This window comes from Paramisgurnus dabryanus, chromosome 16 (genome assembly GCF_030506205.2).
Source record: "Paramisgurnus dabryanus chromosome 16, PD_genome_1.1, whole genome shotgun sequence".
Classification (NCBI taxonomy): domain Eukaryota; kingdom Metazoa; phylum Chordata; class Actinopteri; order Cypriniformes; family Cobitidae; genus Paramisgurnus; species Paramisgurnus dabryanus.
The window spans coordinates 35,456,854-35,477,312 of record NC_133352.1 but is presented as its reverse complement, the minus strand read 5'-3'; the positions used below and the strand labels follow the sequence as shown (position 1 = coordinate 35,477,312).

The following is a 20,459-nucleotide window of genomic DNA, read 5'->3' as shown; positions in this document are numbered from 1 at the left end:
TAAAATAACAATGAATATTCTTCAATGTAGTAAATATGGATTCATATTTGCTATATAGTGATTTTCTTTTCTTCTTTTTGGCTCTAGGACATAACCAGTTGTTTATTATAGTACATTAAATTTGGGATGGATCCGGGGGTGGCGGGCAGATGTCACTGAAGTGCATACTGAGTTGTCTATTGTTTAAGTCAAGTAAACGGCGATAAACAGTTTTTGCAATGCAACAATTTTATTTATGTCCCCACCAATGCCAGAATCAAATTTACGCCCTTGTCGTATAACCAGGAGTTAAGAGATAACTCTGGGTTTTCATAATCTGACATTTCAGACTGTGAAACATCCCTAATGTTCCTACACCTGTCTGTAATTATAATTGAGACAGGTTTAATAATGTAATTATACCTGTCTGTTTGTAATTTTTAAAGCAACCCTGAACACCTTGATGAGATGCTTCGGCTGGGTTTAATTGGGGTCATAACATTATAACCCTGCTTCATTTCAGACTGCGTGCGTTTGGCACTGCGGGGTTAACCTCACAAAAACAGGGCTAGCAGGGTTTCATAACCCTGGGTTAATTTCAGGGATAACCCCACTTCTAAATTACAAGTGTGAAACGATCCTTAACCTAGGGTTAAAATCAGGGTTAGGAATGAAGATAACCCAGGGTTATGCGCAGTATGAAAGCCCTAGAGTTAATATTTCCAGTTCTGGTTTGAATTTAAAAATTAAAATTAAATAATCACAATTATGTTGTTACAAGTGAACATTCTCCATTCAACAGTCTATAACATTGAAATGATATAAGATATGAAAATCTAATGAATACAACATATGTGCCAAAGACTTCCTTCTTTCATTTGGTATGAGATTTATACCATTGTGATGTATGGTGCTCAGTAAATGTTAGAAGGGTGACAACTTACCCCACTCTCCCCTACTGTCTTGGTACCAAAGAAAACGTATGAATACCCCAAAGATACATATTAGCATCTCAAAGATACAAATCGGTACCAAATGTATACATATCTCTACCAAACGGTACATATTAGGACCTGTTTAAAGGATACTGCCCCAGTTGACAGCAGAGGTACATATTTGACCATTTTTTTCTAAAGGTATAATATTGGTTAGCAGCTAAAAGGTTGTGGGGTTTAATTCACAGGGAAGACACATACTGATAAAAGTTAACCCATTAAATGCACTATGATTCGCTTTGGATAGAAGTGTCTGCCAGATGCATAAATGTTAACATCATAATTTATGCACATTTCATTTATTCTCAACTTGTATAAAATTCACCGTTTTCTGTGAAGAAATGTTTTTATCGACATGAGAATTTTCATTTGAAACAATTTTTGTAGTGTCACTTTTACATCAATCATCCACTTGCTGTATAACGGGCACTAGCCATATACAACACGAGTGATATTATGATAAGGAGAAGGTGGAACAACTGGGGTTGTTGGTGATAAGCAGACATGATGAAAAGCAGACCGGAAGATTCATGATTCAATAAGTTCTTGTCATGATGCTCACACAGAGAAAAACAACAAGATCCCCCCCCACACACCAAACAGTCATTAATATCTTTCTCTCTATTAGCTTGTACACACACATATGCAAAACACAAAATACACACAAAAACACACAACACAGAGGATAATTGTGTTGCTCTTTCATAACCCAAAAGAGACTAAATGAAGTTTCTAGTTATGCATCATGCACATATCGATTTTGTCTCTCCTGAAGTTTGAAATAAGAAATGATAACAATTAGGAATACACCAATGTATCAGCCAACAATCCGTATCGGTAGTTAAAAGCAATTTTCCAACTATCTGAAATCGGTAGATTGTTTAATAATAGGTGATGATGGTGGCAGATTATATCCCGGCAATAAAAAGGGATGAAAAAACACATCAGTACTTTCTTATCTAAAACTAGACACGGGTAAATTAATATTTATCAGTGTTAACAATTTACATACATTTAGACATAAGCAAAGCCAACATAAAGCTCATACTGTGTGATTATTTTGAATTGGGTAACAAGGACAACAAAAATCCAGTTTACACGTTCTGCACTTCTAGGATTTCATGACACCATCATTTGAAACAAGGAGTCAGAGCAAAACTATCAGTATTTATCGGTATCGATACTTATCGAATATATTAGTATCAGCACAGAGATTTGTATCAGTGCATCCATAGTAACAATGAGAGTATAGGAACATGAAATGCATGTGGACAGCAAAGCGCAGATAATTCGGTTTTTATGAGATGAATAAAATCCCTGCTCTCCATTTAATCTCATTGCTTTGAAGGAGAAACAGTCGAGATATGAAAGCATTGTGTTATTTACTGTGAGATCCCAGAAAAAACACAGACTCACAACACAAAATGAAGCATATTTTTATGATCATAAAGATGATTTGTATAATATCATTATTATTTTTTAATTATTACAATTACACACCTGACACCCTAAATTGTCATTCTAATGCAAGAACGACACATTATTTAAATTGTGAAGAACATTTGCAAGGTGCAAAACACAAACTGCATTTTATTTTCATTACTGCATTACAGCAGTTAAAAAGAGATGTTCACATTATGCAAATAAGCATTTGGAAGGAAAATGTGCTTAATTGACAATGAAAATAATGTCACGACGCAAAGAAATAATCATAATGTTTCTTCATGAGTATCAGATGATTGCCGCTGATGGTGTGTAACCTGACAGGGATTCAGAGATCTAACAGCCTTCAGAAAGAGAAAAAGGGCGAGAGATGCTCGTCTTTGTCATGCGAGACCTGAACTTTCCTCCATGAGCAGAAGAAGGGATCAAATGTTTGACAGGACCTGGAGCATCCGACCGTACCCATAAGACATTGCATTTAATTGCTAAAGAGAAGCCTTTTTTTCTTTGTCAGAAAGCTGTAGGGTCCAAAACACTCTTTCATGTCTACCTGAGGACAGGGCTGAAATTGCTTTAAATCTTAAAGTCAGTGCTGCTGCTGGGAACGCGAGGTCTACAGAGCAGCGTTAAAAGTCAACATGGACCGTATTTACTTTATTGAACATTTCTTCAAAGGTGGATGGGATCTGTTGGTATTTTACTGGTATAACAAATACCAAAAAACAAGAAATGAAGGTCTCACGAGTGTTTTGGAGGCACTGCCAGTTTTTTTTTTTGTGTCAGTAGAGAAAAAGGTCATGGGTTGGATCCCAAGGACAACATATATTGATCAAATTGATAGTTTGAATGCACACGTCGCTTTGGATAAAAGTGTCTGCCAAATGCATAAATGTAATGCAAATGTGCTATGCCGTGTCATGCGTGATTGGCTGACTGCCCTTTAGCCGGAAGAATGCGATTTGTGGAGAAGAATGTTTCATGAATAAGCAATGATTCTGTGCAAATTGGTGAATGACAGAGACCATTATGAAACCAACATGAATCAATCTGAAATAATGAAGACATTACTCCAGATATGACTCTGTGTGAATGTGGAGAGGTTCTGTGAAGGAAACGGGGCGACAGTAAATTTAAGGGTTGACATCACTAGATCACACTTATACTTGTAGAAGATTGGAATCAAAATAGTCATTAAAATTATTTGACCGGAAATAACATTTATAGATATTTTACTTGGGAATAGTGTGCGTTTATATATTTATAATAAATGCGTTTATAATAAATGTCTCTTATATAGTGTGCTGCTACATATCTGATAAGGCTTTGTTCTTGGGTCAGTTTTACTTTGCTGCAATTGCAATACAAATAACTTTTAAGTGTAAAAAACAAATATATTTAAATAAGAATTATATAATACATTAAAGGTGCCAAAGAATGCATGTTAATAATCTGTTAAATTGTTCTCTGATATCTACACAGAAGGTTTACGGCTTTATTAAGTGCAACAATGATCCAGAGTCAGTTTTACATGTCCATTTACAACCCTAGGATTTGCCTTTAGAATGCAATGATCTATTATTACCATATTTGAAAGGGTCATGAATAATAATTTTGAGCTTTGCTCTGATTGGCTGTTTTTCAAAGCAGCTCCGTCAGTAGCTCTGTGTGTGTGTAAACAGATCTTATGTTTGAGTCTGTATCAGATATGGACTTGCAAAACGTAACTGTAACATCAATAGTAGAACTTCAGCCTAAACGTTAGCATATAGCATTAACTAGCATAGCATTAACTAGCATATAGCATTAACTAGCATATAGCGGTACCTCAGCAGTCACAACTTTTACAGTTTTACATTTTTCTACACCTGTAAAAGCTAGATAAATCTGTTTGTTCGAGGGTTTGGTTAAAGAAATTGATGTTTTCAATAAACGTTTTTATTTTTTTTTGCATGAAAATGTCAAATCTTGCTTCAATTTGTTCTTTGTGGTACAACTTTTAATTAAAAAAAATTATATTATATGACAAATATGTTTAATGATATTGTTAAAGTGTACGATTTTAAGCAGGAAAAATATCAAAAATATTTTTTCTTTACTGATATCATAATGCATCACAAACAACACAAAAAGCACAATCTTCTATCTTCACATAGACCAAGGGAATTTTTGCTTAAAGATTGCTCTCTCTCTCTTTATCTTCTGATTCATTTTAGTATCACACGTCTCATGTTTCTCTTTAAATGTCTTAGGATATACAAAACCCGATACCAAGACACCCCTGAGATTGCAGAAACATCTGAGAACTTATGAAGGAGGTTTAGGCAAATGTCTCTGATTGCCTCCAATTTAATCTCATCTCTAGACAAAACAAATAAGATGCTCAAGAGACCTCATCTGGAATTTCTCTTTCCTGTGGGATACCACTAATCCTTATCAGCCTCTTAGTTTCAGGTCTGAATCCTCATTAGTCCACTCATTAATCTCCTGAGACGTCACATCACCGTTAAACCTAATGAACTGTCACCACGTCAATCAATCAATCTCATCCATACTCCACCCCGCTTGCAAAACACAAAGCATGCTGGGAGAAAATGAATGATCATTACCTTATCATTGACCACGCTCTTGCCGTCCCACGCCCAGCCACGCTTGGTGAAGTAGTTGACGGTGGCGAACTCGATCAGGGCAGAAAAGACAAAAGCGTAACACACGGCGATGAACCAGTCCATGGCTGTGGCGTAGGCGACTTTAGGTAAGGAGTTACGGGCGCTGATGCTCAATGTGGTCATGGTCAGTACGGTGGTCACACCTGAAAGAAAAGCACACAATAACAACATGCAAATTATTATACAGACAAAATACTGTAATCTGGGCAACTCAGAGGTCATCAGGAGAACAAGGTGGAAACAATGGTGAAGCATTGTTTATGTGATGCCAATGTGTTGTGCCAGTCAATGATTCTGGATTCACAAAACATATGATCCACTTCGGAAAAACTGCTAATTTGGAATCACACCATGGAAAAAGTGGGCGGGTGGGCCTGAAACTCCCGGGCCGAAAAGTGGCCCCACTCCGGCCCCGTCTGAATTTATGAAAAAAATGAACGAACAACTTAATCCACATGGACGAAATGATGTACACTATAATTCAAATATTATAACAGATTTTACAATATTTTATGTAATATTGATATATTATGTTTACACATATAAGATTATTACTAGTTGAGCTACAGGAACACTATAGTTTATTTATTATTATTTATACAGATGCATAAAATGAGATGTCCAAACATCAAAGTATTTGATCTAGGCCTATAGGTACTTTAATAAAGATACAGTCTCTGATAAAACCACAGTAAAATGTGACCCTAATTTTGAGCAACAGGCAAAAGAGGCAGAAACTGAGGATTTTTGGTTTTCATAAAAAAAACAAGTACATTAACTTCCAAAAATTACTTTCTTACTTAGCATTTTTGTCTTGTTTTCAGTACAAATCTCTAAAAATTATTAAATTAAGATGCATTTTCTTGATAAGCAAAATGAACTAAGAAAATAAGTCTAGTTTTTACAATTTAATATAATTTGTGCTTAAAACAAGCAAAAATATTTGCCAATGGGGTAAGAAAACTTTTCTTGAATTAATTGTTTAAGAAAAAGTCAACTTATTTCACTTTTTTTTCTCACCCCATTGGCAAGAAAAACAACCCAAGAAAATAAGTCTAGTTTTAGACCAAAAATATCAAATTTAAGTGATTTTGTGAATAAAACAAGCAAAAAAATCTTCCAATGGGGTAAGAGAAAAAATCTTGAACCTTTTTCTTAAACACTAAATTCAAGAAGAATTTGGTTACCACATTGGCAGATTATTTTGCTTGTTTTATACACAAATTAAATTTTATATTTTTGCTCTAAAAACTAGACTTATTTTCTGGGGTCGTTTTGTTCATCAAGAAAAAGCATCTTTATTTAAGAATTTTTAGATATTTTTACTGAAAACAATACAAAAATACTAAGAATTTGTTTTCTTGAAAATCATTTTTTTGCAGTGTGCCATCAGTTGTGGTCTTGACCGGTCTTTAAATAAAATTTAAAATACAGAGTAAAAATGCGGTCAATTCCAAGACGAGACCAAGACCTTTAAAAAGTGGTCTTGAGACCGGTCTACAACACTAGGGGTCACAAAAACTGAATATTGTTAATGAACATTGTGTTATTTTTTTAAAATATCTGTTACAATAAATATTGCTGAAGTTTCTTTTGCTTCAGTGACATACATCAAGTTTTGCTGAATGAGTGCTGCACTGCGTAAAGCCCTTGGATCTGGTTTAATGCAAATTACTACCTTTGGGCACATGCATGCTCATTTAGAAAACTCTGAATTCATCAACATTACCATGAGGTTAAGAACAAATATATGTTTGTATGCACGTGCTATGAATTTGGTGAAAAGTTCAAATGTGTGTAAAAATACAAATAATGCATGCAATTATTAGTGAAAGACCCACTGTTTTGACTGCAAGCTTACACGGGAATATCATTCTATAGTACAATTGGTTTTAGTTGTCTTTATATTTAAATGTGATGGAAGTATTTCAACAGAAGATTAAATATCTGTAGGGAAGTCCCCGCTGTTCATCTCAAGACACATTCTCTCCAGTCTTTGGCCTTCTAATGATCCAAAAACATGACAACCCCTTTAGCCTCCTAAATCACTATTTAATTCCCTCTAATTTTTTTTCCCCCTTTGAAGAACTGATAATGCAAACGAAAGTATTTTTAGATAGAGCCTGGTGAAAAAGAAAGAAATGTCTGAATTTTTTTTTTGAGAAATAATACAAGATAGACGATAGTTTTGCTTTGTATGGGGATGAATGAGACAATAACCCTAATGAGATTCCTCCAGCACATTAACACTGTCAGCATGCAGCGCTCCAAATCTTCTCAGCTGAGGCTCAGGGACATTGTAAAGCGAGTCTGCCGCAGGTCTACGATGACAGACACGGCTGACAGTTCGACGAGCCCAGGGACTGCCAGAGACTCTGCTCATAAACAAATGGCTCCAATTAATTTTGTTGCCGTCAAACTCTTCATTTTTCCATCCCGGTGAGACGAAAGTGACAGCGACACATGACCATTTGTTCGAAACGGGCTGACAACCAGAGGAGCACAGACGGTGAGTGTAGGATGGATGACTTTCCATGACCGTTAGAAAACTCGCCAAATGCAGAAATCATTCTAATGACAGCGCGGTGACGACACATCACTCACCAGATAAAATTGCCATAAGGAGGCTGTCGGCTGACTCTGCAGAATCCACGCTGTGAAAAAGTTATTTTGTTAAAACTAAAAGCAAGCTTTCAGGCTGCTTTAAGAATGTAAACTGTCTTAACTTGAGATGGAAAATTGTTATATACACTCACCTAAAGGATTATTAGGAACACCTGTTCAATTTCTCATTAATGCAATTATCTAATCAACCAATCACATGGCATTTGCTTCAATTATGCATTTATGGGTGTGGTCCTGGTCAAGACAATCTCCTGAACTCCAAACTGAATGTCAGAATGGGAAAGAAAGGTGATTTAAAAGCAATTTTGAGCGTGGCATGGTTGTTGGTGCCAGACGAGCCGGTCTGAGTATTTCACAATCTGCTCAGTTACTGGGATTTTCACGCACAATCATTTCTAGGGTTTACAAAGAATGGTGTTAAAAGGGAAAAACATCCAGTATGCGGCAGTCCTGTGGGTGAAAATGCCTTGTTGATGCTAGAGGTCAGAGGTCGACTGATTCAAGCTGATAGAAGATCAACTTTGACTGAAATAACCACTCGTTACAACCGAGGTATGCAGCAAAGCATTTGTGAAGCCACAACACACACAACCTTGAGGCGGATGGGCTACAACAGCAGAACACCCCACCGGGTACCACTCATCTCCACTACAAATAGGAAAAAGAGGCTAGGTTTTTGAAAGCAGAGGGTCTGTTCTTTTATTTGATATATTTGATTGATATGTTTATATATTAAAGAAGAACATTTTCTGAAAGGCATTAAACTTTTGTGAAAATCATGAAAAATGATTGCACTCGCTGGCAAAAAAAAGCAGGTGGTTAAGGAGTTAAAAACTAAGAGGACTCTATTTAATGATCCAAGCGTATCGTGTGAGTGTAATGTGCAATAAACCAATCAAAGTCTACTGTTACATGTTACTAATGCACACTTTAAATAAATACAAAATACTGTGCCATTTACTTTAGATCAGGTTTTAGTTGGTCAATGGCGCCTGAAAATAACAATGCCAACCATGCACATGAAAACACCTTGTTTTCTGACCAGCACGCCTATGGCGAACAGATGGGCGTAAGTGCATTTGCTATTTAACATGGTGCTAGACACAGAAATGATAACTGCGTCAGGCTAAAACTCGCACGTAACATTTGCGTTGTGCCCCGCGTCACATTGCATGCGGTGTATGATAGGACCCTTAGTGTTTCGAATAAGTAAAATCCAGAGCTGTTACTCTAGCAACTTAGTTAAAATAATAAATGCAAAGCAGAGGTCAGTAGTCATGCATAATAATTGTCTGGGTAGCAGGTGATTTGCTTGCTGTACCTCAACTCTTTCATCATCTCTGGATGAAGAAGCTTCAGTGTTTTGGCGAGAGGAAAAGTATAATTGAGCACACTTCAGTACTTCACAAAGATTAAAGGATGCAGAAGAAAAGCTTTCTGTTTTTACAATTTGCTTTTAAAAATTTTTGTTAGAGCAAAAAGGACTGTCTGAAAACCAACCATACTGGATTCAGGTTATAAAACCAGCAGGTGCCAATCTGAACAGTGAAATCAATAAAGCCAGCTGAAACTGTTAAAAACATTTACCCATCTGTGGCACATCATTTACTCACCCTCATGTTGTTTCAAAAACCGCATGACTCTTTTTCTGCCACGGACGCTTGACAGCTTCATTCCCCATTACGAAAAGCAACACTCTGGACATTACGCAATACATCTCTTTTTGTAATTCCCAGAATAAAGAAAGTCAGACAGGTCTGAAACCACATCAGAATGATAAAACGTCAACCTGAAAAACACGTCACACAATGCCCGAACAACCATCACGATGAAGTATGCATCAACGATTTAGCCTGGAGTGAGTTTCAATAATTCAGCTTTTCCACCGCAGTTGCTGTGAACTCAATGCAGATCTGAGATCTCTATTTTAACTTTATTACCTCCATGCCTCATAAAACTCCTACGAGTGTCCACACTGTAATCAATGTTATATTCATGCCAGATGAATAATTCATCTATTTTTGTGATGGTCTACAATTAACACGAGGCATTAATACAGTGGTTCTTATTTGGAGACAGCCTCTCTTGTGACACACTAACTTTCAACATTTGACGGATGGCAGGTTGTATAAAAAACTCATATAACAAACGAATAGAGAAGGGGCAGCGGGAACTGCCAGAAAGAAGAGAGAGAGAAGAAAGAGAGAGAGAGAGAGAGTCACTGAAAGCAGGATAGAGATGCAGACAAAGAGACATCTGAACCCATGCCAGTAAGACTCATCTTCTGAACATTACCTGCTTAGCAACACAGAGCTCAGGGAATCTCCACGGTAACCGAATTGTTCCCTACCTGAGCTTGATAAATCCTCTCAGAAGTGCTTAGAAATGCCCGGCTGTCTCTTATCTGGGGCAGAGGACTCCGGGGCCAGAGGCCTCTGGGATCTTTGTGAATTTTAAGGCGTGAAGGTCATTTCACCTTTTTTTGTCAGCATAACGTGTCACAGAATGCTGATACAGAACATTATGCTCCAGGCATTTTAACTAAACATGACATATTGTACTTCTCTTGTATTTTATTGATTCTTTCAGTAAAATCCACTCATACTGTTACACTCTTAAAAATAAAGGTTCTTTAAGGGTCTTTACAGCAGTGCCATAGAAGATCCATATTTGGTTCCTTAAAGAACCATTCAGTCAAAGGATCTTTAAAGAACCATTAACAACCTTTTGTAAGACAGAAATGATCTTTGGATATCCAAAAAAGGGGGGTTTAACAGTATTTCATGCATTCTGACTTCAAGTGCCCATATTTTGAAAAACTCACTTTTTCCGGGTTTTGTGGTGCTCTTTTGTGTCTCTGGTGCTTCCACACGCATAAAAACTTGGAAAAAAAATAAATAGTCCTCAGATTGTAGTCGATATTATATTCTATTAAAAGACGTTCATGCGAAAACAGACTATGTCTATATTTCACGGATTACACGCATTTGTGGATAAAAATGATCATTGGAATGTATTTTATTGGACTTTCATGGATTATTCACACATCTGAAACAGACTGGATTCAATTCGTGATCGTTATATCAACACAAAGGTAAGAAGTCCCGTTCATATTTTGCATGTTGTCATCTGGACTTCTGTCACAAAATACTACATTTATGATGCTAGAGCATCTGTATCTCAAAACAGAGACCATACACTGATGCTAAACCCGTAAGTTATACATTTTAAACGATATATAGTAATGTTAATATTATTCATGTTTGTAGACAGTAGGCTATATAGATATTGTTAGAAGCGTAAAAAACTGACGTCAGCAGTAAGTGACCATAGACTTCCATAGTAGGAATAAAAAAATAAGATGGAATTTGATGGGTAGCGTCAACTGTGCGCTTATCATCATTTATCAAAACATTTTCTTAGTCATTTATCACAATATAAAAAAAAAATGTTTTCCTACTATGGAAGTCAATGGTCACTTACTGCTGTGTGTTTCTCATCATTTCTCAAAATATCTTCCTTTGTGTTCATCAGAAAAAAGAAATTTTAGAACAACATGAGGATGAGTAAATGATGTCAGAATTTTCATTTTAAAGTGAACTATCCGTTTAACGCTGGTCCCAACTGGGTCATAAATTGAGAGACTTCTGTGTTATGTGCGTAAGTGCATATATGATGTGAACGACACACATGATGTGTGTTGCTTGCTCATTATTTGCTACTCCCATTGCACGCCCCAAGGGGGTCGTGTTTTCGGAAACATTCGCTAGAGCTGATCTGTCTTTTATAAATCTGGTACTCAAGATTAACATGAGATGAGCAGAAACAGTTTGTGTTATGAAAGCTTTAAAGGTGCAGATGAGTTTTGTGATATGTGCTTTAAAGGATCCTGACACTAAAACACTAACTTAAAAATGCAATTGGGACATTTAGCAGCATCTAGCGGTTAAGTGTGAATTGCAACCAAGGGCTCAGTCCGCAGCTCACCCTTCCCTTTCGAAACGCATAATAAAGTTACGATAGCTGGCACAGGACAAGCACATCATCATCTAAGACAACGTATTAACAAAAATCAAACTATAGAGCAGTTTGTCCATTCAGGGCTACTTTAGAAACATGTCAGTGACTTCCATGTAAGGAGTTATATTACACTTCTGCAAAGTCCCACATTGTACCTTTAACACAGTCTATAAATGCACTACATGATGCCAAATGCAGTGTCTTTGAATAAGTGTCTCAAGTAGTATTTATAGTTAAACTGTAAACTCACCAAACACGGTTCGGGCTGGAACCGACTCACGGTTCAACCAGAAGGACACCTGGGACAATATTACAGTCATAATGCACGGCAGATACGTCTGAATCACAAAATAACCAATCTTTCTTTTCAGGTGGAAGTGTGCGGTCATCACTGTGTATTCACCTGAAAAAACAGAAAGTCAGAGATTACCACTGCAAGCAACAAATAATACAGAAATAATAACAAAGTAAAAAGCATCTTGTGACAACTTTAACCTTAGTGATAAATTGTTATTTAATAAAGTTATTGTATTATTCATAGAAGTTTAAATCATTCATAAACCATCACTCTTTGTGTGACGACAGTGATTCATTTTTATGACCCTGTCTATGAAATTGATTGTTTCAATCATTGATTTCACATTGATTTCAATGACCTTCCTCAGTCAATATTAAAGATATCAAGGTTATATTTTAACAGAATGTTCTATAAATTATGTGTAAAGATTTTATGTAGAAAATAGTAAATAAGAAAAATTAGTTTAGCTGTTATTTCACAGACTGGGTCACAAATTTGGTAACAACTTTAGTTGGTAATCTAACGTGTAGCCCAATTCATGACTGTTATTTAGACTGGCTAATATACTTTATAATAAAAAATAGCTGTATAATTCCTTTCTTCAGGCCACAACATAAACTTTCATGATCAGTAAGCTCCCAATTCACCTGTCACTGAAAGGTGTTAATACGCTAATGCTGAATCCTGATGAGAAATCAAAATATGAGAGCGAATAAAGCTGGATCAGGTGAAGGTGTGAGATTGTAAACAGACCATCAAAGAGCAGGATTATGAAAGCGCTGATCTCTTATAGCAGAGGAGAAGATGAATGTAATTAAAGCTGGTACAGTAGCTCGTTCAGGAATGCCACAATTACACCTCATCTCATGAAGACCCAGATGATAAGAGCAGTATGAACAGTGTAAACCAGCCCAACGGAGGCGGTTTGTTACCAAGCTAAGACCGGCACAAAAAAACTGAAATCTTCTCGTTTTTAACCTCATTATCACATCATATTATCCCAATCGCTCACAGACAGACAAAAACGTGTCAGGCCGCCTGAATAAAGAGGATCTCTACCAGTGAGCAGCCCACGAGACAGAGAGAGGGAGGGTAACACCGAGTGATGGAGGAAGACAGGTTGCCCATGGCAACAGAAGAGAAAGATCTATCTGGCTCCTTTGGTTGTTGGTTGGTGCAAGCCGTACTGGTTGTTCTTGGCATAGAGGAGAGGAGGAGGGGGGATTTCCTCTTTCTTTCTGCAGAGGAAGCACCGAGTGAATTTTAGCCAACTCTAATCCTGTAAAACACACTCGCGCCATTCTTACAGAAGACCATGAGGCATCTTCTCCACGTTTGTGAGCGATGAGGTCGGTTTAAGAACAGATGAGGCAGAGTGCTGCGAGTGGCACGTCTGCTTAATTAAATTAACTGCAGTCCCGCTAGAGGAAAATGTAGAAGAAATGTTACTGTGTTGTTACAGGCTGAAAATTCTGCAGGTGAGATGAGGAAGGGGCTAAAAGTGTAGCTCAACTGATAGAGTACTGTGTTAGCAACGCAAAGATCGTGGGTTCAATTCCCAGGGAACACAAATACTGATAAAAAATGTATATTTGAAATTAGGGATGCATAACAAATAATCGTGATTAATCTATAGCATAACAAAAGTTTTTGTTTATATCATATATGTGTGTAAACTGTGTATAATATTTCTTTATATATAAATATGCACACATGTATGTATAATTTTAAGAATTTTTTTATATATTAAGTATTTATATTTATATATAATATAAATTATCCATAAATATACAAATGTATATACACATGTAAACATTTCTTAAATATATAGATGCATATGTGTGCATTTATCTATACAAAGTTATTATACACAGTTCATACACATATGTGATGTAAACAAAAACTTTTATTCTGCTATTAATCACGATTAATCGTTATGCATCCTTAATTTAAATGCAAGTCGTTTTGGATAAAAAGCATTAACGTCAATGATAAGGGATTCATCCATGGGTTCCCGAAAATACATTTCTCAGTTTTAAATGCTAAAACTTAATTTAATATATTTTGAAATTGAAAATATTAACACATATTTCAAAATGTATTTCAGGGGCAACGGATACATTTCTAATTTTACAACGCATATATAAAATATTTTTTTCTGGCCAAAGTATAAAAGTTTGTATAAAATATAAAATGTAGGCCTATATGCAGTTGAAATTGTATTAAATTTTAACTTTTTCAAACCTGTTATGTTTACAGGTTCGTAACATACAAAGTTTACTTCCAATTCAACATGAATATAAATGCTTTAAAATATATTTATTTTTAAAATATATTTTGAAAAATATATTGGTGAAAAAGGCATTTTTAAAAACATATTTAAAAATATCTTTCAGCACATATATAAAGTTTTTGTTTACATCATATATGTTTGTTTAATGTGTACAAAAACTATGTATATATAAATACACACACATGGATGTACGTTTTAAAGAAGTATTTTCATGTAAATATAAGTGTTTATATTTATATATAATTAGTATTATATATAAATACTTAATATATAAATATATTTTTTTCTTAAAATTATACATGAATGTGTGTGTATTTATATATACATTATTATTATACACAATACAAAAACATATATGGTGCAAACAAAAACTTTTATTCTGCAAATGATTAGTTGCGATTAATTGTTATGCAGCCCTACCATTTTTGTATATTTTGAAATATATTTAAAATATATATTTGCTGTATGGTTGCCCTGCTGCTTACATACAGTACAGTAGGAAGCTTCTATAGCATTGTCATAAAAGAAAGGGAAATAGATAACACCTCAGCATTCAGCCGGTTTACTGTATGTGTGTGTGTGGCTGTTCAGTGCTGCTGTCTGTATAGCGTGAAGATGTTAATTAAAGCGTATAGATGGCAATCAGTCACAGGAGGTCACAGGAGACACAGCAATCCACTCAGCTCTAAAAAAAAAAAAAATGGGATTCCAGAAGACACCGGATCTATTTTAACCTCTAGAGAGCCGCATCACCGTCTAAACAATCAGTAACCTTCTGAAACAGAACCATATAAGTGCTTGAACACCCTACAACCACAGCAAGTCCATTAATGCTCACTGGGTCACAAAGAAAGTGAAGTGCACACAATAAAGCACACAAGAGACTCATCTAACACTTACAGCCCAGTCTATTAGAGTCTGATGTTAGCACGGTGCTAAGCTAATGAGTCAAGACACAAGTGGTGGGTAAAATAATTCATTTTTAATTAGATAGAGCTAATTGAATCACGCTTTCCACTACTGAATAAAATACTTTTCAATCATTTTGAATAAAAATTTGTGCAGTGCATTTTGGTAAATACAGAGGACAAAGTACTGCTTGAATTTGGCCAAAATGATGCATCCTGTTGCTGCTTAAGAGCATCGTTTTAGCTAAAAGACATTGGCTGCTATGACTTTTGCAGATCATTTGTTTAATCTATAAATATAAATATCATCACCAATGCTAATCAGTTGTGACCTGTGCTGGCAAAATGAGTTGGAATGAAGTACATTTTCAAAAATGTCGACATCATCTATTAAAAGAACTTCAAAACAATGTATGATTTGTTGGAATCTGACAAAAAATGACAGAGCTACACGTGTTTGAAGTTGACAGAGTCGGCAAAGTCAATTTTGAGAAAAATCAAGTTCAAGATTTTTTAAGGTTCAAATGCAAAATCACAGCATCCATACCTTAAATCACAGGTAAAACTGATAGATTTAGCAGACACAAAGTCAAAGACAATACTATAGTAAAATAATATGTTACACTTTTTCTTTCTTTAATTGTTTGATTGACATTAAGACAGCTTTAAGATCTACTGTAATGCAGATCTAATATAATCTTACACATCAGATATTTTTATAGCCATACACTCACTTAAGACATAACAGATTATATCTGTGTGAATTCTTGTCAAAACAGATATTTATAAAACTGTACTTCTCTGTAGATGTCTATATATCAGGGTTGCGTGCTTTGCACATCTTTGTGCATGCTTTAGATGTGTCAGTCTTAAGACACATAACGTTATCTCAGTTGAGACGTGGCTTGGGAAAGAGTCAAAAATACACAACGTTGCCCAGCCGCTCGGGATCCCTAGTGTTGGAGTTGCATGTACCCCATGCACACCGTTTGACCATTTTAAACTTAAAGGTGCAATTTGTAAAATATTTGCAGTAAAATGTCCAAAAACCACTAGGCCAGTGTTATATATTTTGTCCAGCTGATTACTATCAATATCTGTAATGTTTCAACTACTTGTAAATCGTGAGAAAATTTCCATTCAAAACATTGACACGGGGCAGTGTAGTCTCCTGTCAATGACGTTAATATCCATGTGACCCTTTGTCACCGCCTTTACTGACGTAAACGACATGACAACAGTGGTCGAGCTCGAACAAATAAAATGGCGGCCAAGGAAGCGACTGGAGCACAAATTTAGTGTAAATAAACGTATATTTTCACTTTTTACACATTTTAATTGCATTTCTTGCGAGAAATTAGTATTGTAGTTTTCAAATATGTGATTAGTTATCACAAAGGCGCTCTCTGTTTATATTTCAAACACGCTGCATTTGAAGTGCGTCTGAAAGCCTTTCTCTGAGCTGCATTCATGCCTCCGAAGTCATTTCCTCATGAGGCAGCGAGGCAACAAGTCCTCACTGCCTTGAGTTTTCGGACGCAGCGAGCCAGTGTCGTGGACAAATGCGGAACTATGCGTTAGCGCCTGTCGGGCTACACGCTTTCTTATGGACTTATGGATTACTTTTTACCGTCTGCCGCTCGTTGTGTTAGCAAAGACAGCTACCGTAAGCGTACAGGCCAACCAAACGACCCAAGAAGAGTTTGGAACAAAACGAGAGAGGATCAATTTGTTGTTGCATTATCTGGATGGAGAGAGCTTCACGACATCATTTAACTAGACCGATATTCTGATCCTGCTTGTGTTTTACGCGATGGGTGAGTTGTTTTGATTCGTAACCCTTCAAAAAACGTATGCTATTATATTGATCACAACATTAGTGTGTAGACTGTAATCAGCGCGTCTTCCCGCGGACGATATGCACATCAAAAGGTATTGTACAGCAATATAAATGGTCATTTTAAGACACTTCAAAATAAGATTTGTACTGTCAATATATTATGTGAAAAATCATTGTAGATTGTAAGTTGAAAACTTAATTCTGTGCTGTGTTAACCATCGAATTTGGACTAATACTGTAACATCTATGACTAAAAATTTCGTTTTGAACATCACATATAAACTTACATAATGAAATAAACGATGTCATCAAACGCAACATTTATAAGACTTTATTACCTTATCCATCAACGTGATTTCTCGTTCGCGTCTGATTGATGGCCATCAGCGGTTGAGTTAAAGACTACAAATCCCATAATTCCACGCTGCTTCAGAGCGTCATTAAACAACGTCATTGTTATTGATTTGATCTGGCGCCATCTAGTGGCGCATAAATACAAATTGCATCTTTAAAATGACAAGAAAAAACATATAAAAATGAATAAAAACTGACTAGCTGCAATGCATTTTGATGGATGTGTAAGCAGAGAATGTCCGAGTATATTGGGTTAGCTATGAGCACTGCGATTGGCTCATCGCGTTTGGGGGCTTGGCTTAGCCATAGGTCAATTATAGTACCCAGACATAATGCTTGTAAAAATTGGATGTTATGGTTGGTTTGTGTGGTATTTGCCCCACCCCTTCTGCGCTGTGATTGGGCAGATGATTGACAATGATGAGTGCAGCGAGCGTAACCCAATGTTGAACATTTTTTAATTCTTGGCAACCAGCAAAACTGCCAAGCATTCAGCACATCTTTTCATAGCAGCAGCTGCCTAGTCCATCACAAACATATTAAAAAAACACACTGGCCTTAGGATAAACGCTTTGGTGGACACACGGCCAAATTATTATTATTCTGTGGCACAGGAAACCTATTAAACTTTTATGTGAACACAGACAATCAAAGTGACTTAGAGTTGGGCTGTATTGACATATACTCCTCTGAAAACCCTACCGATACCCTAACAGGAACCCAAAACATCCCAGCAATCACTAGATTTCTGTTTACAACAACACTTTGTGGTCTCTCAGGGATGTTCACACACGTGTCATTAAGGTAGGCAGCTCCCTAGGGTTTGAAATGGAGACGATATATTACAGCTATACTTGACTGAAGGATTCTCATTAGAGAGCCTGACCTCATCCTGACCTGAAGACCACTGCTGGACGAGAGACGATGCAATCATTTTTTCATTTAGGGAAGATAAACAACAAGCCCTCCGAGACAAGACTACTAATAGGATCTTCAAAAAAAAACGTGACACAGCAATAAAACTCCTGTTAAACATCTGCTGAAACGTGTCGCCCGAGCATGATGTTGTCTTTAAAACACCTCACTGACCGTCTGATGCATACCGTACTACATACAAAAATGCCAAGAGATGAAAATGAGCGATGAATCATTCTTCCTGGAAAACAAGATGTGTTTGTTTACAGTGAAGTGAGTTGAGACAAGCACTTTTGAGAGAGGATTAATTGCTGGATTTGTCAATGTTTGCAAGGTTTTTGGCAACACATCTTTAGAGAACAGGTAAACAAGAGATTTATGAGCAAAGTCATTTTTCAAGTTATGTAAGGACAGACAGACCTTCTTATTACAAATTCTACTTTGTCACCTGTTTCCCCCAATAGTTTGTCTGTCTCTCAATTAGCTCCCTTGTTTAGCTCCCTAGTCTGGGTAGTACTCAATCTCAAAATCCTTCCAGTGAACGTTCATTCCTTAAAAATTCCCACAATGAAATGCAAAAACAAGTGAGCATCGATGGTCCCTATGTGACCATTTCTGAAGCGATCCAACTGAAAATTGTGCGAGCCAACACAATAAACTTCATGAAATAAGACAGAACGTAAACACACATCTCTAGACAGGAAGGAACCACAATCGACTTCATTTTTAAATGTTATATTCCTCTATGTATTATTCCTATACGGCACAGATTATGTAAGAGAATAATGAAAGGGTTTTTCGTAACATACTTTAACACATGTTTAAAAATTAAGTCGGAGAGAGGTTGGTTTTGCCGGTTGTTGATGAATAACGTTTAAAATTAGGATCAGGTGTGTTTGGTTGTTTTGCATTATCATACAAGTTTATATTAGTGTGATTTTTTTTATTTTTTCCCATTTCCCATTTGAGATCAGTTGGACTCAGAAGCGGTAAATGATCAGTCCTTCCAGAAAAATGCGAAGTTTTTTGTGATTGTTGCCGGCAAAAATCCTTGATCTTGCAGCACGTTTTCTAAAAAATCCAATGGAATGTGCGGGATATTTATGCAATTTTATTCGTTAAAAATGCGGGAACATGCAAAAACTGCGATTGGGGTTTACAGCTTTTTAAAGATGTTCATGTCACGTAATTACGCCGGGTTCCCACACCTTAGTTAACTTCAATTTCAAGGACCTTTCAAGGACTTTCCAGGTCCAATACCCTCAAATTCAAGGACTAAATGTGGGGACACATTTCAAGTAAGAGCAAGGTTACATCGTGTTACATTTTAAGATACATTGTTACAGTTCCCTTTCGAGGGAACTCGCGCTGCGTCAATACGGTGACATTTTGGGTACGCCTTTCAGGAGTAAGTGCGTCTGAATGTGTATATCAAATTCAACCAATGGTGAGGCTTAACGACAAAGACAGGGTGACGCGGGAGTCAGGAAGTATATCGCTATCTGAAATATTGCCAAAGACGGCGTTACAGGGACACAGGAAGTATGGCAAGAGAGACACAGCGTCTCGTTCCCTTCTCAGGGAACAACAGTTACATACGTAACCCGAGACGTTTTCATGTGTCAAACACAACTATGCAACAAAAGCATTTTGGTTTGAATCAACATTTACATACAGAAGATATAAGCATTTAAAGTGAACACTTTAGCACATATGCTTAAAAAGTCTAGAATTTTTATATTATCCTACACTACACAGGGAATAATATGGATATTTTATCCAGGAAACTTCTTGCATAAAATAGATTCAAGCACCTTCAATGACCTGTATCTATGTATGTATATTTTCAAAAACTTCCATGGCCTTGAATTTTTTCCCCAGATTCACAAACTTTCAAGGATTTCAAGGACCCGTGGGAACCCTGATTAAGCCACTTCATAACGTTCCCATAGCAACCGGGGACATGGCTGCACTTGTGTGAAGTAAATGCAAAATTTTTCAACTTTCCGATAAGATTTATGTGACTTTTTGCTACAAAAATGTGTGGATTATGAAATCATGCAAGCCCAGCATATTTTGCGTGCAGAAATCTGCAATTTATGCGGCGAAAGTGCAGTGTTTTG

The 20,459-nt window shown here is 36.4% G+C and overlaps 1 protein-coding gene across 1 annotated transcript in view; it reads right to left on the bottom strand.

Annotated features, from left to right (window-relative positions):
• Positions 1-20,459, bottom strand: part of gabra2b (gamma-aminobutyric acid type A receptor subunit alpha2b) — a 66,317-nt gene that overhangs the window by 11,375 nt on the left and 34,483 nt on the right. Inside the window, exons 8-9 of the mRNA XM_065242179.2 lie at positions 11,979-12,131; positions 5,024-5,226 (exon numbers count right to left, since the gene is read on the bottom strand). Coding sequence (XP_065098251.1) covers positions 5,024-5,226; positions 11,979-12,131 — 356 coding nt within the window. The remainder of the gene's footprint in view (positions 1-5,023; positions 5,227-11,978; positions 12,132-20,459) is intronic.